The 25726-nt window shown below is 43.9% G+C and overlaps 1 protein-coding gene across 7 annotated transcripts in view; it reads left to right on the top strand.

The window, feature by feature from the left end:
• Positions 1 to 25726, top strand: part of SLC8A1 (solute carrier family 8 member A1) — a 348714-nt gene that overhangs the window by 308222 nt on the left and 14766 nt on the right. For 4 of the 7 annotated variants that reach the window (XM_077335808.1, XM_077335814.1, XM_077335821.1 and 1 more), the window contains 3 exons: positions 4766 to 4834; positions 8832 to 8962; positions 11383 to 11482. In XM_077335808.1, the coding sequence (XP_077191923.1) occupies positions 4766 to 4834; positions 8832 to 8962; positions 11383 to 11482 (300 nt within the window). The remainder of the gene's footprint in view (positions 1 to 4765; positions 4835 to 8831; positions 8963 to 11382; positions 11483 to 25726) is intronic. The other 3 variants (XM_077335832.1, XM_077335848.1, XM_077335840.1) reach the window with 1 other exon arrangement.

Here is a 25726-nt window from a genome sequence, read left to right as displayed (position 1 = left end):
TTCATCATATCCTATCTCACAAAGGTTTTGTTATGATGTTGTGTTTGGGAGTGGTAGCATGTGCTGTCTTTTATTCCATGGAGTAAGGGCACAAATGCTGATGCTGGAGGAAAGGTGTATTAGTCTTTAAGGTGCCACAAGACTCCTTGCTTGACAGGTGCCACGTTTCACACAGGCTGTCTTTGCAAAGGACATTCATAATTCCTCTGTTCTCTCAGCACTACTTGAGAGCAACCCATTTCCCCTGATAAATGTTCTGAGAAAACCTTAATAGCAATCAGATATGAATATAAATGCCGGCAGTTTTATTAGCAAGTGCCAGTCCCAGTTTAATTTGTCCAATTCCAAGTCCCAGTTTAATTTTTCCAATGCAGCTTCAGATGTTTTCCCCATATTCAAGATTTTTGCACAATAAATGCGCTTTGGATTCTTTTTTGCAGCACCCAGTTGACTCATCTTCAGCCAAGGATGTTTTCTTTGCTGGGGCTGCCACATTTTCTCAGTGTGATTAGAAACAACAGCTCTTCCCACCCCTCTGGAAAAAGAGCATCCTTTTCCCAGTGCCCATATCCTTCTTTAGCAATTTCTGTGCAGTGTGGCTTCACAGATGCTTGTGACAAGAGCAATGTGCAAAACAAATGTTTGCTATGTGGGTGAGCTGGCCCAGGAGTCCAGAGGCACAGCAAAGCACGAGCGGGGAACTTTGCCTTGAGAGTTTAGACCTCTGGGAGTTGGCCTCCCACTTCCACTCCTTCCCAGACTTCACCCTCCCAAATACATCCATTAGCATCTATCACAGGCTTTCTCAATCAGGGTTTTGTGAAACCCTGGAGTTTCTTGATGACCCTGGAAGGGTTTCCCGTATGGGTGGGAGTTATGTAATTTTTAATATATTTTTAAAGTATGTTAAACATTTATTGGGTGATATGACCATATGCGGTCCTGTCGACTTCCCCTCTCAAAATGGCCAATGATGGGTCTGGAGGAGGTGGGAAGGGGAGGTGCCCCAGGTGAGTGTGTACACAGCTTTGCTTCCCAACTCTATTGTGCACAATCGTGCCACTTCTGGGGTTTCTCAAAGACTGAAGAATGTTTCAGGGGTTACTCAACAGTAAAAAAGTTGAGAAAGGCTTTTCTATCATATTGGATTCAAGAGGGCAGCAACAAGCTGGAACAGTTTCCTACAAAGCCTTTTAAATACCTGTGCCTACTGCTAAGGACAAGGAGAACAGGTAGGGCAGCCTGAGCCTTCGGGGAGGGCGGTATATAAATATAATAATAAATAAATATAGATATAATAATAAAAATAGCTGTTTGTGAGGGGAGAGTGTCATTCTTAACATTTTCCCCTTTGCAATATGGACAATAAGGACATTATTATTTATCATGTGGCAGAACACATTTTGAGTCCAATTAAGACCAATAAAGTTTTATTCAAGGCATGAGCTTTTGTGCACGCTTCCTCGGATACAGTGTCAAAGTGACACACAGGAAGCATATAGCAACATAAAATATGTAGCCAAGTAGATACTACACTAGATTGGCTAATCCCTCTACATTCTAATAGTTTTTTATTATTATTATTTTATTTATTACGGTCATTGTCCAGCATCAAAGTATTTATAGACCACATACATTATTACAGCGTTTTAACAGGACATTCGGCATCAGGGAGTTAACAAAGGCATAAAACATTAATACAGCATTTTGACAGTCAGGTCATTCAGCATCAACAGTAGCCAAAGCTGTTTTCAGTCCACTCAATCATGGCTGGAGTACAAAGAGCTCTGTCACATCTCCCTGGAAAGCACAGCAGTAGTGGGCTGCACCACTCTCCTGGCGCAGCACCACAGGGGGGAGGGGAGGTGTGGGCGGCAGCTCTGCACCTACATGTGTGTACCTACTGGCATGATGATACTCGCCCCCCCCAACGCGTTACTGGATGCGCCGGGAGAGACCGGCCACTTCAGACGCTGAAGCGCCCAACCCTAGAGACCATTTAGGCAACAGGTACATTTCATAGCAGTACAGACATCCAAAAATTCCAAGGATTTTGTGGCGAGGGGGCAGTGCACTTTTCTGAGGGTCAGCCCTGGGTACTGCTTTGATGGGAGACCACCAATGATGTCCCAGGTCACAATGCAGAGGCAGGCAATGGCAACCCACCTCTGAACATCTTTTGCTTTGAAAACCCTACGGGGTGGACATAAATCGACTGCTAGAATCATATTTAATCTAATATTCATTTGTCCTTTTTTGGAGTATTCAGATCACTCCAGACACGTTCTCTCGGTAATCTTTATATCAGCTCTATGAAGCAGGTCAGCAACATTACCCCTGTTTGTCCACTGTGTGGCTGAGACAAAGTCAGGGTCTTGCTTGAGGGCACCTAGCAAGTTTACAGCTGACTTGAGATTTGAATGAGATTTCCAGGTTTATAGTAAGGCCATTACATCTCCTCCTATATTTTGAGTACAAAATATTCTCAGCTCACATCAGCTGAAAATGGCACATGCATTTTAAAAATAGCATTTTTTTTCTTGTCAAAATACACAAAAACAGTGGTCCAGTGCCTGTCAGGTTGCTGCTTACTATTATTTTGCTGTGAAAAATTGCAATATACCTGCCTGGGTTACTTTACAACAGGTGATGGGAGAACATGCTCTCAAAAGCAAATTAATAGTGGGGATTTGGACCTGGGTCTTTCTCTTGAGGCCAGGAAGAAAAATGCATTTCTAGAGAAGGCAGGTACATTTTGTTTAGAACCTATAAATATCATGTATGTTTTAGGCCAGGCTTTCTCAACCAGGCTTTTGTGAAACCCTATGGTTTCTTGATGACCAAATATGTGGAAATTAATTAATTTTCTATATATATTTTAAAATGTGTTCAACACTTACCAAGTGGTATGACTATATATGGTCCTGTCAACCCCCCCCCCCCAATGCCCATTGATGGCCTGAAGGGGAGGGGCCCCAGGTGGGCATGCTCCCAACCATATTTTCACAATCATGCCACTTCTGGGGTTTCTCAAAGCCTGAAGAATGTTTTAGGGGTTTCTCAACATTTAAGAAACTGAGAAAAGCTGCTTTAGGCTGATCCTGCATGGAGCAGGGGGTTGGACTATGACGCCTTCTGATTCTGTGATTCTGTGATTCCATGATTACCACCCACATTTTCATAATGAAGCACCTCACTGCTTCCTCTGTCTCCATCCAGAAGGCACAGCCACTAATCTTCCCTGCTTTTCCTACAGCCTTGTCAGATGCACAGGAGTTTTCTGTCATTTTGGTTTCTCAGGCAACCTTGCTGAGCACTGTGGTTGCTTTGGCAACCAAGCTGATGGCCAAACTTTCATAAGAGGAAGTCATCTCCTGAAAGTTCAGGAAGCCCTATAGAGAATGCCTGTTTGACTACCATATTGTTATTAAGAACGGCTGGGAGAACAGAGGGCAAGAATGACTAGGGACCCAGCTCTGGGACAAAGGCAGAGACAGCAGCAGGGAGGCAGGCAAAATGGGAAGTTCCACCCCTATGAATGCCCCACTTCAGGCAGGTGCCTCAGTTTGCCGAATGGAATTTTCTTTAGTAGTTGACCAGTTACAACACTCAAATTTGTACACTTAGTTGAAAACTCTTCCTTTTTCTCTCAGCTTATTTGTACTTTTGGCAAAAGACACAAAAACCTTCTGCCGTATCGTAGCCTTCTCAGGCAGCCCTTCTATGCTTCTTTCATCTTCGCTGCCAGACAGACTCACCAAAGATGCATCTGATTTGCTGCTCATTTCATGCTTCTCCATCATTGTTAAATGGGTATACTGTGGGAACAAAAGCCCATGCCACACATGTTGGATAATGCACTTTCAATGCACTTTAGAAGAGGAAAATCCAGCTGTACAAGCACATTAAAAGTACATTATCCAACATGTATGGTAACCTGCAGGAACCGTTTACACTTTTTGGGATAGTTTGCGTAATCACTCTTGTTCATTTTTCTGAGAAATGTGTATAGCATAGCCATGCCTTTAAGGTATTCAGCAGCAGGTTGGACCTGCTTTTGCTTTTTTTTTAAGGAATTAAAAAACGGAATTAAAATGTACAATTTTCTAGCCACTGCAATCATTTCTCACTTCAATTTTATCCTGAAAAAATTGCAAAATCAATGCAGATAGATTTTCTTTAAAGGTAAAGGTAAAGGTATCCCCTGTGCAAGCACCGAGTCATGTCTGACCCTTGGGGTGACGCCCGCTAGCGTTTTCATGGCAGACTCAATACGGGGTGGTTTGCCAGTGCCTTCCCCAGTCATGACCGTTTACCCCCCAGCAAGCTGGGTACTCATTTTACCGACCTCGTAAGGATGGAAGGCTGAGTCAACCTTGAGCCGGCTGCTGGGATTGAACTCCCAGCCTTATGGGCAAAGCTTTCAGACGGCTGCCTTACCACTCTGCGCCACAAGAGGCTCTTAGATTTTCTTTAGGAGACCATAATTTGAAAGGTGAACAGCATCCATCTGATTTTCTGGAGCACTTGAAACTGCTGCTACCTCATCCATGACTGCAAGAAATTGAGCAGTGGTTAGAGAGGCCCTGATGTGAGCATTTAAAACAACAATAACCCTGTGTGAACTTGACTTTATATTTCACTAGCCTTGTAGATTCTTCACCTCTAACAGAACCTAACTACACCGGCCAGGAGATTCATCACCCAGTAAACTTTACCCAGTCCCATCCACTGATCTTTACTTTTTTGCCAATCATTCTGTTAGGTCAGCCTGTCTTCAGGAAAGTTCATGCTAGAGACCACCCTTTTCCTTCTACTGTAATCAACATTCAAGGTATTCTGATTTGTTGGGATCCCAGGGCAAAAGTTAATATATAACCAATGTCTTTGGTGTGTGATACGCATACACATTGATACACATATACTGGGGGAAGTGTGTTTGAAAAACAGATGTGATAACTATGAAACAGTTACCCTAGGAATGTGATAACTAGGAAACTGCTACACTCTACTGTGTGAAGTTCCCACTCCTCTACCCCTACCAGCCTGAACCGCATTTATAGCTTTTCGGCCCTTTGTTGCTGGAAATCACTATTAACGAGTGATAAGGCTTGGCTCACACTTCCTACTGCAATGAGAACTTGTTCTTTAGAAGTCATAATGAAAACCTAGAAAGGATAAATAAATGGAGATTTGTTAGCAACAAGCATAAACCTACCTTGTTGATGTGTTTGTGAGCTTTCTCCTTTCTTTCTTGGTGTGTAACAGAAACAGAAGCTATGAACCTCACTTTTTGCCATGCTCTTCCATTCCTACTTCCCCTTGTGGAGCACAAGCAAACACTTCCAGGTTTTCAGGAATTCTCTGACAAACTCTGATTTGTGCAGAAGCCTAGAGATTTAGGCCCCTTCCTTTGGATATCCAAACAAACTGGAGATAGGTTGAAAATTTCTGAAGACCTGGAGGTATTCATTCATGTTCCACGTAAGAGGGGAAAGAAAGCATGCAAACACAACAGAAAAACAAATTTGTAACATTTATTTGTTTCTCAAAAGTTCATAGATACTTAGAGGCAATTTTCTAGGCCAGGCTTACCCAATTTTAAACCATCCTTGGTGAATGAGTCCACCAGCCATTTATGATGGTCCAGCAGGGACTCTGTGGGCCTGTTCTTGCAGCCTGCCTGGTAGTAGGGATGCCAGCCCAGGTGGGACCTTGAGATCCCCTGAATTTACAGCTCATCTAAAGACTACCAAGTTCAGTTCTCCTAGAGAAAATAGATGCTTTGGTGGGCAGTCTCTATATAGCATTCTACCCCACTGAACTCCCTGTCCTCCTCAGGCCGCAAACCAAATCCAGGTTTCCCAACCTGGAGCTGGCAACCCTTCCACCCTCACCACTCCTCTACCTCACCTGTGGACAGCAGGCACCTGGCAACCCTACCGAATTGTCAAACATGGAGCTAATATGGCATGGCCAATGAGCTGTATTCAGTTCAGTGATTTACACACTGCACAGACCTCTTCTGAGCCCTTGTAGTGCAAGCAAGGACCTTCCATCAGAAACGAGCAAACAGTGTCTGCTGTAATCCCAAGATTTCTTTACTCCTAGTTATACTCTCATTATCCCTAAGGCAAAATTCAGACAATCTCAGGCTCCCATTAGATACTGCTTTTTCCCTCATGTTACATCATCTTTTGTTCTGCCTTAACCACTTTGACACGATATGAAATATTAAAGTGTTCCCCCCACAGTCTGTATATATAAGGCTGTGAGGGTTTGAAGCCTGGTGACCCGTCTTTAGTCATTCTCCTTGACCCCTTTCATAAGGGCTGAGGTTGACTGTTGTGTTTTTAAATGCAATGTGTGCTCTGCTTCAGCCATCACTTTTGACACTGGCTCTTCCTTTGCTTCTTCCTATGCCCTTGGGATTCCTTACGCCTTTCTTGGTCTCTTTTTTGCCTACCTGTAGCATCAGCTCCTCCATGGCTTTGTCACTCCTGAACTGTATGCACAAGTTCTCATGGTGGTTCTGGGGAAAGCACTGCCCGATGCAGCCACCCAGAGTCAACTTTTGGTAATGCCAGCCAATCTCTCCCTCTCAGGCATCTGGCACATACCCTTCTAGCAAAACAAAAATCATGTTGTTTCCGCCCACCCTCCTCTCTATCATCATTGTCTTGGGAAGCATTCAAATTAACAAATTACTTCCCATTGTTTTTACACACCAATCAAGTAGCATTTAGCAACTTCCAAATTCCCTTCTGCTTCCAAAAAACAAAGGGGAAATGAGAGGAGGGAAGGAAAAGAAAACCCAAGGGGCTGGCAGAGAGCAAAGAATTAAATCCCTTTCTAATAAGAGGAGCTATGATGCTTCAAACATGAATGGTGCTGCCAGATGTGCCTTTTTTAAAAGAGAAGGGAAATCATTTTTAAGAGTTCCTTATTCCAGAAGAATAGAGATCCACAAAATGTAAGAGGCAGTTCCTTACAGCGTTAATTCAGAGCCTTCTCCTGCAGCTCAAAACATACAGTTGGATGGGATAAAGCACAGATGGAATAGAAGAAGAAGAGTTGGCTCTTATAGGTCAATTCTGCAAGGCAGTGGCTGCACTGGGCTGCCGGTGGTGCATTGCTGTGGAGCTGCAAGCTCCAAAGCAGTCTGCGTCCACATGGGGGACACATGAGCACCCCCAGGAAACAAAGCAGCAGCGGATTAGTTCTGCCACACGAGGGGGAGGGAGGCGAGGGGTATTTTGTAGGAAGGTGAGATTGCATGGAATGGAATCCCACCTTCCTGAAAAATAGAACTGAAAGACCTGGTCTACCCCACAGCGCAGCAAAGCGCTGCAAGGCCAAGCAGGGCATTTTTTGCCCCCTCTGGGCCACCATAGGACAGGGAAGGCCAGGCTCTTCCCTGTCCACATGAGTCCAGTTTCTCCATAAGACCCAGGCTTGCCTCCGCATAATAATGTTAAATTATTCTAAGTCAGGGCCATTATTGAGATTGTCATCAGCTCACACACATTCAAATTATCACTCCCACAAATCACAGAGAACCTTTGCAGGCAGTGAATTCATCTTGCAGTGAATTTATCTTAGTAATCTTTAAGGTAACAATAAAAGAAGTATCTGTGATAAAGAATCTCAATTAACAAAACATCTTCCCCAAACTGATGACAAAAAAGATGTTAATTGGCATAACCTGCACACCAGGCTGACTGTAAAAGTCATCAGTTGTCAAAACAGCTATGCAGAACTGACAAGTGAAGGGAGAAAATGTAAGATGAGCCACAGTATACTTCTCGGTAACCTTTAGTAAATGCACATTTAGACTCTAATATGGTGTCACTGGTGAGTTACAAGGAATATCTACCTGATTAATGAACATGTTGGTATTTTGTCAAGTGTGATATGTGTAATGTTTTGTTATGTATTCCTTTAAGATATTTGAGATTGCCAACTTTGAAAGAATATGGACCTTCCTACCCTTTATATCATATTTTGCATTGGGTTGCCTGTAATGTGGATGCAAAACATAGAACTGGAAATGACTCACATCACAACCCTGGTTCAACCTAGAGTTCTTTCTTTCTACAAAAGCCACAAATTGCTTTTACGGTCCTCCTGTTTTCATAAATAGGGCTGTTCTGCTTTTTTAGAATGGCAGGAAAATGGGAGGAGCCCAAAGGGGGTATGTGGCCGAGCAGGGCCAGACCTTCCGACAGCTCCCCTTCTCAAGAGCGTTCCTCCCACCCGAGGTCATTTCACATATAACAAGACAGCCAAACTGAGTTTGTTACTGAGTACACTCTTTACACTTATTTTCAAATACTTGCTTCATTCTTAAGTATATACTTGAAGGGGAGGGTGAAAATCATGGCACACAGCTACAAAACCATAACATATGAATAGTCCTTGAATCCATGGCAAGCCCGGGTTGGTCTCTATGAAATGAACCTGGAAGTCCCAGAACGAGTAACTGTCTCTCCATTTCATAGTAATGGCAGACATGCCGGAGCATAGCCATAGTACAGCTTAGAGCTAATGAGACTAGAATAGGGATGGGAAACACTCCCTTGAAGTGCAGTGGCATTATGAGCCAGCAATTTCATTTGCTAATGCTTGCAGGCATCTCATCTGCAGTGACAACTTTCACTGTACTGGCACATGTCCCTGAGTTCATGGCCTCTCTTTCTTCTGTCACAATTGTATGCCCACTTTTCTGCCATTGCAACAGGACATATTGGATCCAGATAGTAAACATGCAGCTCCGCTTGACAGCAGAAATGGGGGAGCCCGGCTCAAAGACTTGTGTGCTTCTTTTGCAGAAGAGAATGATGAGAAGCAGCCACTAACGAGCAAGGAAGAGGAGGAACGTCGCATCGCAGAAATGGGGCGCCCAATTCTGGGGGAGCATACCAAGCTAGAAGTGATTATTGAAGAGTCCTATGAGTTCAAGGTATGGTCTGGGGGCACCATGGGCCTAAACCAAAATATTTTTGAATGAAATCAGTGCACGTAATGATAGTCCAAGAACAGGATTGTGTGTTGTGTGTGCTACTAAAATAAAGTTAAATCAGAATTTTCCATCTAGAGAAGGTGGATTGTGAAATCTGCAGAAATTATAAAAATAAGATAATCACAAAAATAAGACAATCACAAATATCACAAGCACCCTTGTATCTTATTCTCCCTCATTTTTTCAACTGTATCTCCTGAAAAGTGAAAATCCAGTGGAAACCAGGTATTTTCCACAGCCTGAGTAAACCAGATTCTTTTGGCTTCCCTCCGTAGAGAATCAAGGTGACTGATGTCTCACTCTGGTGACTGATGTCTCACCTGGCAACAAGATTTTTAAACATTTTCACAAGACGAATTGAACTCTAGGCATCCATTCTCAAAGACTGAGCACCACAGGACACAATGACACCTACTTCTTGAGTCAACAGAGTGTTGAGCTTTAAACTATATGGATGATTAGTGTAGTCTGGATTTCAGGCCTTCTAAATGGACATATTCAACAAGCAATCTATTAGTGATTTCTACATGTTAACAGAATTATTATTTACTGATGATGAAAGAACTGAAGATCACAAAGACTCTGCTGCATTAACATTTCTCATAGAATTATAGAATCATAGAATCATAGAGTTGGAAGGCACCTCCTGGGTCATCTAGTCCAACCCCCTGCACTATGCAGGACACTCACAACCCTATCACTCATCCACTGTAATCTGCCACCCCCTTAGCCTCTCCATTAGATGGCTATACAGCCTCTGTTTAAAAATTTCCAAAGATGGAGAACCCACCACCTCCTGAGGAAGTTCCACTGAGAAACAACTCTGTCAGGAACTTCTTCTGGATGTTTAGACGGAATTTCTTTAGAATTAGTTTAATCCCATTGGATCTGGTCCATGCCACCGGGACAAGAGAGAACAACTCTGCTTGATATAAAGGCTTGATATGGCACCCTTTTAAATACTTGAAGATGGCTATCAGATCCCCTCTCAGTTGTCTCCTCTCCAGGCTAAACAGACCAAGCTCCCCCAACCTTTCCTCATACGTCTTGATCTCCAAACACCTCACCATCTTTGTTGCCCTCCTCTGGACACGCTCCAGTTTGTCTACATCCCTCTTCAACTGGGGTGCCCAAAACTGAACACAGTACTCCAAGTGAGGCCGAACCAGAGCAGAGTAAAGCAGGACCATCACCTCTCGTGATCTGGACACGATACTGCCAAGACAAGTCTCCCCCATTCTATACTGGGCAGAGTCTGCACTTACTTTCTTTATTCCATTGTCAATCCTGTTGAATTCAGATTGCTTTGAACTCGATTCTTCCTCTCTCTCCCCCCTCCCCATTGAAACAGGAAAGTCTTCTGCACATGGTTAGGGTAGTTCAGAAGGGGGGAGGAAGCCAAGCCTCTTTCTTTCTTTTCTTGAAGGGGGGGAGGAGGAGCCAGGCAGGGAGCCTCTTTCTTTTCTTGGAGGGGTGGGGGAGAGGATCGAAAAAGGCTGAGGAGGGAGGAAAAATCCCAGACCGACAGAAGTTGAGAGAAATTAGGGGCTTCTCCTTTAAGGCAAGCATGTCACGTGACTAGGTGTAGCCTATCAGAGGTTCTCTACCACGGAGCTTTTTTTCCCAAATGGATATTGAGGATTAAAAGCAGTCTGAGATATCACACAATAAAGGTAGGATCACACCAGATCAATCCTTCTTGCTGCAGAAGGAAATTTTAAATCGCCCAAAATCCAAATGCAAATCGCATTCTGTGTAGAGGGCAGGGACTAAATCAATCTGGGGTTGGAATAAAAGCTCTGTGCAGTTTACACCCTGGTGTATATGGTTTTTCTTACCTAATTGCAGAACTTTACATTTGTCCCTATTGAATTTCATTTTAGTCAGTTTAGACCAGGTCTCGAGCCGATCAAGACCATCTTGTATCCTGATTCTGTCTTCTGTTGTGTTTGCTACTCCTCCCAGCTTAGTATCATCTGAAAATTTAATAAGTTTCCCCTCTAAACCCTCATCCAAATCATTGATAAATATGTTGAACAACACAGGCCCCAGGACAGATCCTTGGGGTTCTCCACTTGTCACTCTTCTCCAAGAGGATGCTAACCCATTGGGTACGATCAGTCAATCAGTTATCAATCCACCTGACAGAATTATGATCCATTTTACCAGCTTGTCAACAAGAATATCCTGTGGAACCTTTCATCTTTTTAAAAGTGTTCATTCAGCTGCTTTTTAGGTTGGCTTTAATGTTCTAAAGCCAGCCAGCCACCTCCTCCCAGAAAGTTGCTCCCTGTCCTTAAACCAATTTCTGAACTGACAGTGTACTTAGCTTTCCTGTGCGTTTGTCTCCCCATCTGCAGAACACTGTGGACAAGCTCATTAAGAAGACAAACCTCGCTCTTGTGGTGGGAACAAACAGCTGGAGAGAACAGTTCATCGAAGCTATCACCGTCAGTGCCGGTAAGTTTATGTGCCTAGATGTGCCATGAATCCTGAAAAGTTAAACTTCTACCTTGGGACCAAGAAAGAGAATAAATAAGGCTTGATAGTCATGATTTTGAACAAACATAATTTTGCTGTAACCTTCCATCAGGTTAAGTATTTAGAAAACCTTCCCACTGGGGAGCCACCCACCAACCACAGCAGCTACACTGTGATAGTCCACGGCCAGAGTCCCATTCATTTTAATGAAGAAATATGTAGGTACAGAGCCAGGAAGTTTGTTTGCTGGGGTTTAGTGTTTGAGAATATATCTGATGGCAACAAAACATGGTCAGTGTGTTTTGCATGCCATTTTGATTTCAAAACTAGTACTGTCCTCTTGGCAAGTTGCTGTGAATTGGTTTGATTATCTGCATCTTCAGCTTTGATAATCAGTTCCATTATGGAGACAGGATTATCCAGTTAAATTTGAAACAATATAGCCAATGCTTGTAGCATATGTGCTCTGCTCATGTATTTCCTTCTGTCTTCCAACATCTTGCATTCATTTTCTTATTTCTGCTGATGCCTCTTTTTGTCAGGACTAGGGGCTAAGCCTTTTGCATTCAGGAATACAGTGGGCACTAGATTTGGAGGGGTGTGAGTGGAAGAACCCTTCCCATCAGGGCCTGGAAAGGCTGCAGGCAGCTATTAGGGAACTCACAGGCAGGGGGCAGCTCTCATGCAGCAGGGATCTGCAGCCTCTGAGCCTCAGAGGGAAGTGGAAGGAGGGGGTGGTCAGGGGTGGGGGACAGAAGGCAATTGGCTGGCTGCTGGACAGACAGGCAAGCCAGTTGGAAGAGGAGGCACTCAGGGGCAGGACAGCCTCCCTAAGTGGGTACTAAGCACTGAGTGGCACTTAAGCCATGAGACATGCTCCTCCTCCAAGCCCTTACCAGAAATATATTATGTGGAACAGAGGGAACAGATAAATGGGTCTCCTCATGAGCTGGACTTCAACCCTGGTTAAGAATGCCAGTTTACGTAGGGGCAAACGGGTTTACCCAGCTCCGTTGCTGGGAACTGGAGAGTTCATATGGAATTGGTGTTCCATGTTCCATGAGAGAGGAGGAGCAAGGGGAGCATAAGAACAGAACAGAAAATTTGCATTCATGGCCATCACTGAAAATGTGGTTTTAACAAACAGAGACCACAGGGGAGGAATTCTCGTGGATTCAGTCCCTTGCTCCTCCTCACCACTCTGCCCAGCTGCCCCTGTCCCTGCCATTCTGCTTGCCCATCCACCTGTCTACCCACTCACTCTCCCTTAGCTCCACTGGCTCTGTCAGCCTGGCTAATGTAGTGATGGCAGCAGTGGTTGAGATTCCTACTGCTTCCCCCCAGGCAAATTCAAAGAGAGGGAATGTCACTTGTCTACTCCACACACTCTCACCCCACTAACCCACCCACTCCTGATCCATTCTGTATGCCTGCCATTCTTCTAGCTTTTCTATTTTTCTTCCTATCTGTCTGCCTCCCTGCTACTCTGCCTGCCCCATTAACACCCCCAACACTGGCCATTTATCTGTCTTCTTCCCTGCAGCACTGCAGGAGGTTGAGGGTATCTCCTGCCCTCTTCCTCCTACCTGACTCAAGTCACTACTTCCCCTTCTCTAAATTCTCCCTCTCCCTGCAAGGAGAGTTGATGCTGCTGTGCCGGCAAAGGAGTTTGCAACAATGTTTCTCTTTGAGAAAAATCCCACCCTTTTTTTCTCATTCTCCTGCAAACCTAAGAGACCCCCAGATTTGCAGAAATATCTCCTTTCTCTTTCCATGGCCCTGATCAGTGGGTTTAAGTGTCTACAGATGGGGCCATGTTGAGCATTAGATACATTGTTTGCAGCTTGGCATAATGTCTGAAGGCAGACAATATGTGTAAACATAAACTATGTCCCCAGCCAAAGAACACCAAAGCAGATCAGCCCACTCATATAATTCCAGTCCTCACTGCATACAATTACTTCTTGCTAAGAGGAAATAGTAAACTATTAGTTGTATTCATATTTCTTTCACATTTTCATAATTTCTCCTTTATTTAGTTAAGAACAGAAATACGCATTTCGTGTAGTTCCTTGATCCTTTCAACCAACTTTTCTGCCTTTTTTTTTCAGAGTGCAGCCTTTGAAGCTGCAGTTGAAAGGGGGAAGCTGGTGTGGGAGGAGCAAAGAATATGCAACTCACATTTTCTTACTGAAAATATCCCTTATCTTCTCTATTTATGGTCTCAATGAGGAAAATGGCATAAAGATGAAACAGACCCTATTCCCTTACATTCTCTGTTTTAAAAAGAAAACATCAGCTAAGGGCCAATTCTCACATAATTGAGTCATTATGGGTGCTACAAAAACTCTGGACGGCATGTACACTGGGGCATGTGGGCCTAATATGGATAATATCCACAGTAAATATGGGAAATCTTCAGCCTCTCCTGCCCCATTTCTCCGACCTGAAACTTCCCTGGGCAGTGGCTATTTGGTCTGTTGCAGTCTCTCTCTGGGGCCCTTACAGATCAGGAAGGGGGGCTGGAGTGCCCACATGCACCTTGGAAGCATTGTTATTCCAGCATGTACGTGAACCAAAGTCTTTGTGACATCTCTGACAACTTTGTAATGGATAAATCTAAAGATAAGATTTACTTCTGCCATAATACGTTTAGATCTTTGAGCAGAGATTATTGGGATGGGGGGACTGCTTGGCTTGTACTTGGCAAAGGGTTATATTATAGGACTGAAAGAAGTCTGTGCAGAATAGCTGAAGAAACAAAATTGTTGTTTGCTGTTTGTAATGGGAGTGGAAACTGCAGTACCTTTGTTCTTTAAAAGTAGGAAGCAGCTCTGTGAGCAGTTTAACAAGGTCTTGCCCCCAAATCAGCTCCTAGTGAAAAATATTGTTCCTGGAAATCAAGTAGGAAGAATGCAGGGGGGATTAGAACATACCCCACATAGTGCAAGGGTGTTCACTAAGAGCCCTTTGCCCAAGAGCCTCTGAAATCTGGAGCCAGCCCCGTTGCATTGTTCTCACGGGACACTTCTAGGTAGTGTCTTTCTTTATTTCTTGCAACACACTAGTTGTTTTCTCATGGCACGCATATCGAAAATTAGGGCACCGCAGAGTTGCACATAATCACCGGGGATGCCACAAGACTCTTGTTTCCTCCATTAGCCCTTCTCCCGTCAAAGTTCCTCCTCCCCCTGGTAGCGGAATCCCCTCTGGGCAATTTGCCACATTCCTGGAGGCTGCAATCTTGCAATTCCAGAAGTGGCAAACTAAAAGAATAGCTCAGTGGTCACTTGACCATGGAGATAGGAGAGTGATAAATCATATGACAGCATTTTATCTTCTGTCACTTTTCCAATGTTCGTTCCAAAAGCAGCGAAGTGCAAAGACAAAGTGTGTGTCAAAAACTTTCCCAGGGAAGTTTCTAGGAGTCCATAACAGCCTCCTTCCTTGTTAGCAGCATCTGCTTTTTGCTTTTGAGGTTTGTGATTCCCCGGGTGTCTGTATGGGGCGGGGGGGGGGGGAATGACAAAAAGGCAACAATGTTTATTTTAACTAGGCTTTGTTTGGAAAGAATATTGCATGACCTGCACCAAGTAAACAAGGGAAAGAGCAGATCTTATCTCTAATCCTATCATGCTTTTATGTCACTGAGTTGTTCACTTCATCTGGACAGTATATCCGCTCTCCGATATTTCTCAGGCTTTTTCTTGCCCCTTAATGCTGTTGAGAATTGAGCATGTCTGAAGGAAGCTTTCCATTGCTGAAATTAGGTCTGCTATTGAGCCTTCACAGATGAAGGGCAGAAAATGAGGCTGCTGCAAGTATCAGATGTTCTCTTTACTCCCTTGTGAGTATCTTTAATTAAGGGCTGGAAATGCCAGTGTGAAAAGCATGTTTTTCAACATACTTATTTGCCACTGCTTGAGAAAAATGCAGTTTAACAAATTGTCAGCACAACAAGGCCAATTGTCCACTGAAGCATCAGTCTTTGGTCCCTCCAACTGAGCTTTTTCATGTTGCCACAATTCGTCAGCCTTCTTTTAGGCCCAACCCACACTGCTCATGCAATGCAGGCAAGAGTTGATGTCCCCCCAAATTTATTTGCTTGAAAAGACACAGTCGTCCAGAAGAGGACTATTCAGAAGCTCTGGGAGTCTCTTGGCCTCCACTTCTCTACTCCAGATCCCCTCTGAGATCTGCGTTTGTCCTGCAACAGCCAATAAGTTGTCCATCCAGAATCACAGAGACGTTGATTTCAGCTCTTCATTCTGACCTTTGACAGTCTAACCTTTGCTCCCTTCCCCTTTTTCCATTCTTCTTCCTTGCCTCCTTTGCATGAGATGTGCTCCTTGACACCAGAGTTGCCTTACATAAAAGCCAATTCAGCTGATTCAAAAAGTTCAGTATGTAAGATCACATATAGTATAGGTCACAGCCCTTGTAAGCACATTCAAAGCAAAATTAATGCAGCCCCCTGTGGATAAAGCTGAGCAGGAGATAGCAGTCTGTCCAAGGTATTCCTGAAATGTTCGTTAGCCTGCTATTCATTGCTCCACAATGAGTGGGTGGTCCAGCTAGACCAAGCTGCATGGCATTGAATCGTACTTACAGAATGTGGTAAAGATAGACCATAGAAGAGGAAATGGGATTTTTCTAATCTTACTTGGACATTTTTCATCATTGACTAGAGCCCTGGAGAAATGACTGAATCTCGCTGCATTCTTTGTGCCACAGTGAAAGCTGAAAGAATCTGAGCATTTCTTTCTTTCTCATCAATAACTATGTGTCAGAAAGACAACTAGTTAATGTGCCTTTTATCCGATCTTTTGTTAAAATATGATTTAAATGATCTTGATAAAGTTTGCAATTTATTTCTTTTTAAGACAGACAGTGTGCCTTTCAGTTTTAACACTGCAATCCTAAACAGTGTCACAGCCTTATATTACCATTGAAGTCAATAAGCTTAGGAGAGAGAATAACTCTCCTTAGGACTGCAAAGTAAGTCTGTTTCCTCACAGGTTGTTTGTCTCAGATTCAATGCTGTTAGGAAGTGGGACTTTTCTCTTCTTTCCCAAAGCCATTGGGGTGCATTCACACACCTCCTGGAATTTTCCAAGTTTTTCTCCAAACTTTCCCAAATGAGCTTTGTTGCAAAGTTTTAGGAAACTTTCAGCAAATCTCAGTCAACTATGCTGCCATATGAATGGGAACATCTAGAGTTTCTCAGTCTCACCCACACAGTAGCCTTCCTCCTTTCCATGCAGTAGCTATTTCCCTCTCCCCACCCCAGTTCTTCTTTTAAAAAATCAGCAAATGAATGTTATTCTATTGATATCACTAAACATCGTAAAGCTCAAGTTGACAACTTGCTCCCTTCTTGATTGGCCTTCCCTGGGCACTCTGCCAATAAGGGCCAATCAGCTCAAATTACATGCAGAGAACTCACTCCCTACTTTATTTCTCCCCCCCCCCCTGGAAATATTCCCCCAATAGGAGATGGCCCTCAGCCAGGAATGGCCTGCCCTGGTAGTTTACTCCCTATCAGGAGGGAGCTCTCAGCCAGGAAGGGCTAATAATGAATCAGTTCTCTGCTTGCAACTTCCTGCCAAGTTCAGAATTTTGCTGGGTGAAAGAGGAGGCAGACTCAGAGCAAGCCCCACTGCCACTAAGTTGCCCTGGTCTCCTAGCCACTTTCCACTCGGAGGACCTGAGAAGGAGCGAGCTGCCTCCTGGTGCAGCCTCTGCTCACCTTCTGGGGAGGGGGTTGGGAGGCCCAGAAATGGCCCCCTGATGGCCCTCTGGGATCCAGGGCAGCCAGGAAAAGCTTCCACCTGGGAATGCTTACTAATGAGTAAATCATGTGAGGTCTGCAATTTGCAATCTGAGAAGGGAGGAATGCTTTGGGGGTAGACAATTACAGCAGGCAAAATAATGCTGATGTGGGTAGGACTGGGAAAATGTAGACTTTCCCTTTTCATATGGATACCACCTTGATCTAGCTGCAATCTTTCCAAGGCCATCAGAACAAAGCAACATGGGAAGGGGGTAGACCATTTCCCAGTAGTACCTTCGCAATAGTTGATTTTTATATCCTGCTTTTCACTGCCCATAGGAGTCTCATAGTGGTTTATAATAGCCTAACCTTCCTCTATCCACAACAGACACCCTGTGGGGTAGGTGAGGATGAGAGAGCTCTGAACGAAGCTACTCTGTGAGAACAGTTTCTAACAGGATTGTGACTAGCCCAAGGTCATCCAGCTGGCCCAAGGTCACCCAGCATGTGGAAGAGCAGGGAATCAAATCCAGCTCACCACATTAGAAACTGCTGCTCTTAACCAGTACACCAAGCTGTACAAAGTACCATTGCCATAAAGAGATGTAGCTAGAGCACAGGCAGAAGAAGCTGTTGCAGGACGATGGTGTAAGTCTTTTTTGACTTGCTCATTGACTATTATTATGTTTAGTGATAAAACAGCTCAGTTTTTTAGGAGCCAATAAAACCACAAAATGTTCATCCATGATATATCTGTTATAATTTAGCAGCAGCTACCACCACAACGCAAGCATCTTCACTGCAGCAGCTCCTTCGTGGTTGGCTCCACCCTCTGTGGCAGCCATTTTGTAACAGCCATTTTGAATCTACAACTACCATGCTGTGTCAAAATTCCAAAGTTGCCTTCAGCCTGAAAAAGTCTGCACATTTGTGTTATAGTTATAGGTTATAACTGTAAGGAACTTTCCAGAATGCATAAAAACCAAACACAAGAACCAAGGACTATCACTCTCTCATTGAAATAAACATTCATATGAAATATAAATATTTTTCCAGCATCTTTGTAGGCACAAAGGAAGAGACACGGTCCCTGTCAGAATAATGCCATCTCTCTCCACTAATAACAGCTGAATTTGTATTGGTTTGGCCAACAGGTCCTTCTCAAGGGAAATCCTTTCACTAATCTTGCTGGGACTAGACTGCTTAAATATATAATTAACATTAGGATGAATAATAAATCAACAGCGGTTCCTAGTAACTATTCTGTTACAGCGCTGAGCCATTTATCAGTGTATAGCAGGGGAATGATGTTCACAAAATCGATACAAACGATACAGTAGAGATTATGCCTCTCTCCTGTGGGAGGCTTTATATAGTTGCTTTTCAATTAAAACAAAAAAAAGGTGGTGTCATTCTGTCAAAGACATATGATGGCGGCATGGAGAACACATTCATAGAAGCAAATTGCAGAGCTGAAGAAAAGAGCTGGTTGTGTTGGTAGTGATGAGAGAAAATCTTATTCTAGCTTTCAAGATAGATTGCCATTGCCACTACTATACCTGGTCTCATATATGATGTAATCAGAAAGGGCATAGAAGTTAAGGGTCCAACTAGACATGACAGCATCTAACAGCCACAAGAATACTGTTGCTATTTTAAAGTGATTTTAAAATGACATAATCCTGATCAGGTATGCAGCATGGTGCTCTTGTTCTCCCCCCCCCAGATGTGCATGTTCAAGTGCTGAAACAGCTACTGGGGGTGCCCCAATTTGGGGACTTGATAAGGCCAGGATGGGGAGAAACAAGAGCATCTCGGCACACCACACTGTGGACCCAATCAGGATCAAGCCCCCACATATTTTAAAATCACTTCAAAATGGCAGCCATGACCTTGTGGTATTCACAAAGTTGCCATTGGGTCTAGTTTGACCCTAGGCTTTTTCTGCAGAACTTGGGGGGTTGGTTGGCTCCAAGTTGTTTGAGAAGATTCCTAAGGCATCGGAATTTTTTACTCATTAATGGGAAACAGGTGATGGAAATTAGTAGTTTATTTCAACAAATAAAATTTAACTGCTTGAACTCTAAATATAACTATATACCAGTCTATAAATTATTCACTATATAATAACCATAATCTCTGTAGCTGAGTATTCCTATATGATGTGTGTGTACATTGCTTTCACAATTGACATTTTAGCTGCAGAAGAGACTGGCTGGAGACCAAGTGTCCATCTTGTCCAATATCTCATTTCCAGCAGAGGCTAACCAAATAATCCCAGGAAGAGCAAAACCAGCACATGAGTGATACAGACCCACCCCCAGCATTCAGGTCTACTGCCTCTGAACTTGAAAGTTTCATTTAGTTATCTCGACTAATAGCCAATCCATCATGAATTTGTCTAATCACTTTTTAAAGCCATTTAGTCCAGAAAGCATCAGTGTATCAGTGCAGTGAATTCCATAAATTAATTATCCATTGTATAGAGAAGCATATTATTTTAGCAGTCCTGAAACTACCACCAGCCCTTTTTATTGGGTCATCCCAAATTCTAGTGTTATGCAACATTGAAAAAAGTCTATCTCTAAACAATTCAGATTTTAAATCTCTAAAGACACACATTTAAAATATATATTATGTATAAACTTTCCATCTAATCTCTAAAATCCTGGATCTAGAAGTCTGCAGTTGTGTTCCAGGTTGTGCCCTTGGGCTACCAGTTGACTAACCCTTAACCAGCAAGTGGAGCAGAGCAACATCTGCAATGAAAAAGACGAGTGGTTGAGCTGAGGATTCAATTGCCACATCTCTTGGAGTCTGGAGTTTACCGAACCCTCTCTAGCCTATTGATGCTTCTGTCTGCTCCAGGTGCCTCCTGTTTATCTAATTTCTCCTTTGACTGTCTGAGATGTCTAATGGATTTGGGGGCAGATTTAAATATTGTGGAAATTACTAAAAATATTAGATTCACTTGCACATGAAAGTTTAAACTTGCACATGAAAGTTTATATCCTAAATAAAACTTCATTTGTCTTAAAGGTGCCACTAGATTCAAACTTTGTTCTAAAAAACATTAGAACACTCCGGATTACCTTTCTACAACCTGGAAACTCCTAAACATTTATTTATTTTTATTTCTTTATAAAACATATACTGTCCATAAGTTATGTATTGATTTACCTTGTTTACTCCTTGCCCTTCTCCCCAATGAGGCTTCAAGCAGTTTATATAATTTTCCTCAGTTTTATTCTCCCAATAACCCTGAGAGGCAGTTTGTTTATCCTTATCCATGGTTCCTCTATATATTTATGAAACATCCTGGGGGTGTAATGTGTCCGGCTGTCCAAGTTGGAATAGGGCCTGATTGGCCCTGCCCCTGCAGCTCCCACCCTCCCTCTCTGGACACTAGCCACGTTCCTCTCAGATGCGCCAGAGACAGAGAGAGAGACACAGAGCTCTGCCAGACCCAACACAAGCCCTCATTCCCTCCTATCGCTCCTGCTGCGAGGGAGGCAGACAAAGACAGACAGAGATAGCTGCTCCAAACTGCACACCAGCCCTCCTTCCCTCCTAAGAACAAGCCCTGATTACCTGCTAGGCCTCCTGCTAAGGCACACTGAGAGACACAGCGATAGGGAGCAGGAGAGAGACACACACACACAGAGATCTGCACCTCCTGGAGTCCCCTGGGTCCTAGCATCCATTGCATTCCTGCTTGCAATGAGCTTTCTTGCTAGTTTATATATATACTAGTAGATAAGCCCGCTGCAGTCTTAATGCAGCGGGTGCTAGCTGGGCTCCGGAGTTGGTGGGACCGGTGGTGGTCGTGGAGCGGGGCATGAGCGGGCCCCGGGAGTCGGCTGGGCTGGTACAGGCATGGGGCAGCGCGGCACGGCAGCATCCGGCTCATCCGGGCCCCGGGAGTCAGCGGGGCCAATGCAGGCGTGGCACAGCATGGGGTGGCTCATCACCCCCCCGCAGCGCGGGCTACCCTGGGCCACATGGAGTGTCGTGGCGAGGCGGCGGCGTTGCGGGGCAAGGAGGAAGGTGGGCGGATTGGGAGGCACCTCACGCCTCCTGATTAGGCATTCCGGCGGCAAGGGACCAATTGCCGCCGAACTGACAATCGGAGGTCCCAATTCTTGGCTTAGGCCTTTGGAGAGAGCCAGTTTGGTGTAGTGGTTAGGAGTGCGGACTTCTAATCTGGCATGCCGGGTTCGATTCTGCGCTCCCCCACATGCAGCCAGCTGGATGACCTTGGGCTCGCCACGGCACTGATAAAACTGTTCTGACCAAGCAGGAATATCAGGGCTCTCTCAGCCTCACCCACCCCACAGGGTGTCTGTTGTGGGGAGAGGAATGGGAAGGCGACTGTAAGCCGCTTTGAGCCTCCTTTGGGTAGGGAAAAGCGGCATATAAGAACCAACTCTTCTTCTTCTTTTTTAGCCTAGCTCCTTGCACACCACCACACTGGCTGTTATAACAAGTTTCTCTTTTTTTTCACTTTCTATTATCTTAAATTATGAACAGTCCATTAAAAATAGGGGCCAGCTAACCATTTCACGAATTGGGATAAATAAATATGTTCTTTATAAATATTTCATGCTTCAACAATTTAACTTCAAACCTTCCATTTTATAAGCTTAATCATAAATATGACATTCAACCTTTCAACTTCATAATGGTTCAGCATTTGTAATGGGGGGGGGGGGCTAGTGGTATATTGCTTTATTATTGTTTGTGGCACTTTCAGGAATAAGTTAAAACATCCCCGCTGAAATCTTGAAATCCAAGTGAAATTAGCAAGGTGGGAAGGAGTGGCAGAGAAGTCCGAAGGCGGAAAGTGCTGTGAAATGCAGTTCCACATAAATACAAAATGTTCACAGAATCATAGACCTAAAGACAAGGAAAGTATTTCAGAGGCCAGCAAACACTTATACAGCATCCCTGTATCTAACAAAAAAAACCCTGTTGGTTAAATTACTTGACAGTATGCTCAGTGCACATCCATAATGGTTATCTATATAGCTTTTACAACTGTAGACTCTCAGTAAAGCTTTTCTCACCATCTGCTCAAAAAATGTGGATCTGCTGTTCACATTCACTTTCCTCTGATGGAACTGAGTTGGTATTAGAAAGCAGTCCTCTCTCCATGTTTTATTTGGGGGCCAATTTACATGTCACAAGTTTTGACGAGATAGAAGATCAGAGTTATTGGGACCTAACCCGTAGTCACAAAGTAGCTAATGGGAAAGGAGTTTTTAAAATCCATAGGAGTCTGATTCAGTTTGGGACGATGGTATACAGAAAGGCCAAAACAACCCCCAGGGAGGCATAATTTTCCACACCCCAGAGCTGCACATGCAGCCCCTCTCCCATTCAGGATGCCACGTACCTGCTTCTAGGTAGAAGGCTCTTCCCACGGCTCCAATGAACTAGGAGAAGAAATAGGGAGACAGAAATGGCTCCATGCCAGTGCCATTATGTCATTTCTGGCTAAAAACCTGGAAAGCTCTAGGAATCCGTCAGAACTTAATGATGAAGAGTATAGAGATTGACAAGCTTCCTAAAGCATCATGGTAATGTGATAATGTCACCTTTAGGTTTTTAGCCAGAAATGACATCACAGCACCATTTTACCTCTTGGTCCACTAGTTGCCAGCTTCTTCCCCTGTACAATTGCCTTAAGCTTGGGGACTGCAAAAATTCCTTTTCCTGCAGCTGCTGTAAACCACCAAAACTGGTAATAACTGGTGTTATATTAGGGCCCTTGTGGATGATTTGGATGCTGTGTCTAGTGTTTGGGGTTCTATTATTTCTAGTTACACTAGCTTTAAACTGATAATGGTGTCTTAATTTTAGTTAATTAAGATTAATTAATAACCTTGAATTGACAGACATTATGCCTTGGTTGACAGACATTAAAATATAGCAATAACAACAACCATTGCGATTTCCAACCTTATTCAGCTTTTCACTGATGTGATTTTCAGTTATGTTAATTCATTTGGAAAGAGCTGATTTATAGGAGATCTGGCTGAATGGTGATTAAAATGAGCATCGGAAGTTCTCAAGAAGAGCTTACCTGGCACGGGTCCTCTTCATATAAGGGTCTTTTGTATCTGTGACAGCCTCTTGTGCTGGGGACCTCACATCAAAGGAATGAGTGCTAGGCTCCATAATGTATTCACCCATTTGGGCCAACTTTAGCTTTTTAATGCCCAGGGAGTCATTGAGCTAAGACTTGGCACTGATCTCTTAATACATACCTATACAGTGAATTATTCCTAGTGGAATGCTTTTGATTCTCTTAATGGATTTTTGTTGTCTTGGTTCTCCAATTCTCCCCATAAAGCACTTTGGCAGAATTTAACATGAAAAGGCTTCCAAGCATAGCTGGAAGGGTGACTCAATTTATTAGTGCAAAGGTTGTGTTAATGTCAGTTTTTTAAAAAGTACTTTAAACCGTAATGCTTTAAAACCTTTTAAAGCAATTTAAAGAAGCTCTTACCCCTGATTCACTCTGATCTCAGGGCACGCATCTCATTATCTTTGAATATATGAATCTGGGAAAAGTTGAAAGTATGGCTGATTCCACATGGCAGCAGCTGCACCGGGCTGCTGGCGGTGGATCACTGCAGAGCAATATGCTCCACGCGGGGGACACATTTCAATGGAATACCTGGAGTCCTGCTGAAATGTGTCCCCCTGGGAAACAAAATAGCTGCGTCTTAGTTCCACTGCTTGGAGGGCCACAGGGGGGTCTTTATTTTGCAGAAGGGTGGGATTGCATTCCATGCAATCCCGCCGTCCTGTGAAGGGGAAAATAAGTGCCCCGGTCCACTACACAGCATGGCACAGGGCTGCGAAGCTGACTGGGGCATTGTTTGCCCCCTCTTAGCCACCGTAGGACAGGGAGGGGCTGGGCCTGTTGGCCCCCACAGTGAGCTGAGGGAAGGCGGAAATCTCCTTATTCTCTTAGCCCAGGGCTTCTGGGGCCTGGTCCGGGCCAGGCCCGGGAGAGTGGTGGCCTGGCAGCAACGTCATATGGAAGCAGGGATTTGCCTCACCTCCATAAGGCTGCCCTCTCAGCCTTTTTCACCAGTGTGGAATCAGCCTATGCTAGCAGCTTAATGCCATCATGTATAAAGATAGTGCTTCAGTGCAATGTTATTGCATTGTGCCATCCCATGTGGTATTTCTTCCCTTAACACTTTCCTTGCTTATTATCCCTTATGCAGGTAACTGTCCTCATTAGTTATTAAGGAGAAAACCAAGATGTAAATGTGCTTCTCAGTCTTTTGGCTAAGTTCAAGCACAGTGTGTGTACAAAGATCAATAAAAAAGAAAGAGGCAGAACTTCTGTGCTTCCTTGCTTTGCAGATTATAATGGTGATTTCATTTCAAGAGCATGTAGCGCCAATACTATAGCAATTACACTGTCTACCAATCCACTTCTGAGCCCAGTTAAAGGTGTTCATTTTGACCTTTAATGCTCTACATGGTTTGGGACTGGGATAGGGATGCCAGGCCACCCCTGGCCACTGGTGGGGGATAGGGGAGGGGTTGCCACACCTAGGCTGGGAATTTCCCAGAGATTTTTTGGATGGAGCCTGGAAAAGCCAGGGACCTCCGTGGGCTATAATGCCATAAAGTCCACTCTCCAAAGCATCCATTTTCTCCAGGGGAACTGATCTCTGTTTTCTGGAGATGAGCTGTAATTCCACGGGATACCCAGGTCCCATGCGCTCCTGCCCAGGAATTAAGATTGCACAGAAAGGCCCGACTGACTATACCATCAATCAAAAAAGCTCATTTCAAGGGGTACACAAGAAAGGGTCTTTTCAGTGGCAGCCCCATAATTAAATAAATTCCAGGTTATTGTGGCTGTACTACATTATCTTCCAGAGTGGCACAGGCGGTCATGGGCTCTTTTGGCTAGATAACAAATTGGTGGGCAGATGAACTTATTTTCCTAGCTTAGGAAAAATACTATTTGTTAATGTTACCAACATTACATTTTAATTTATTATGATTATGTAGTAAATTTAATGACTGACAGGTCTATTAGAGATCCACCACACTTTGTACTCATAGAGAGGTATTTAGGAATGCACATTTCTGCATTAGCTTTAATTCATGACTGGGGGAATTGCAGGAGAGACTTGGCAAGTGGGGAAAATGGTTAACCCTTCCTGTGCCTACTGGCTAGCTGAGGAAAGAAGAAAAGTTCATTTTTATACCTCACTTTTCAATACTTGAAGGAGTCTCAAAACGTTCCTTTTCTCTCCCCACAAGAAACCTCCCGAGGTTGGTGGGATTGAGAGATCGCTGAGAGAACTGTAACTAGCCTAAGGTCACTCAGCTGGCTCCATGTAGAGGAGAGGGGAATCAAACCCAGTTCTCCAGATTCGATGCCGCCACTACACTATGCTGGGTTAAATAACTAT

Source organism: Paroedura picta, chromosome 1 (assembly GCF_049243985.1).
Source record: "Paroedura picta isolate Pp20150507F chromosome 1, Ppicta_v3.0, whole genome shotgun sequence".
NCBI classification, from domain to species: domain Eukaryota; kingdom Metazoa; phylum Chordata; class Lepidosauria; order Squamata; family Gekkonidae; genus Paroedura; species Paroedura picta.
This window is presented reverse-complemented; position numbering and strand designations above follow the sequence as displayed.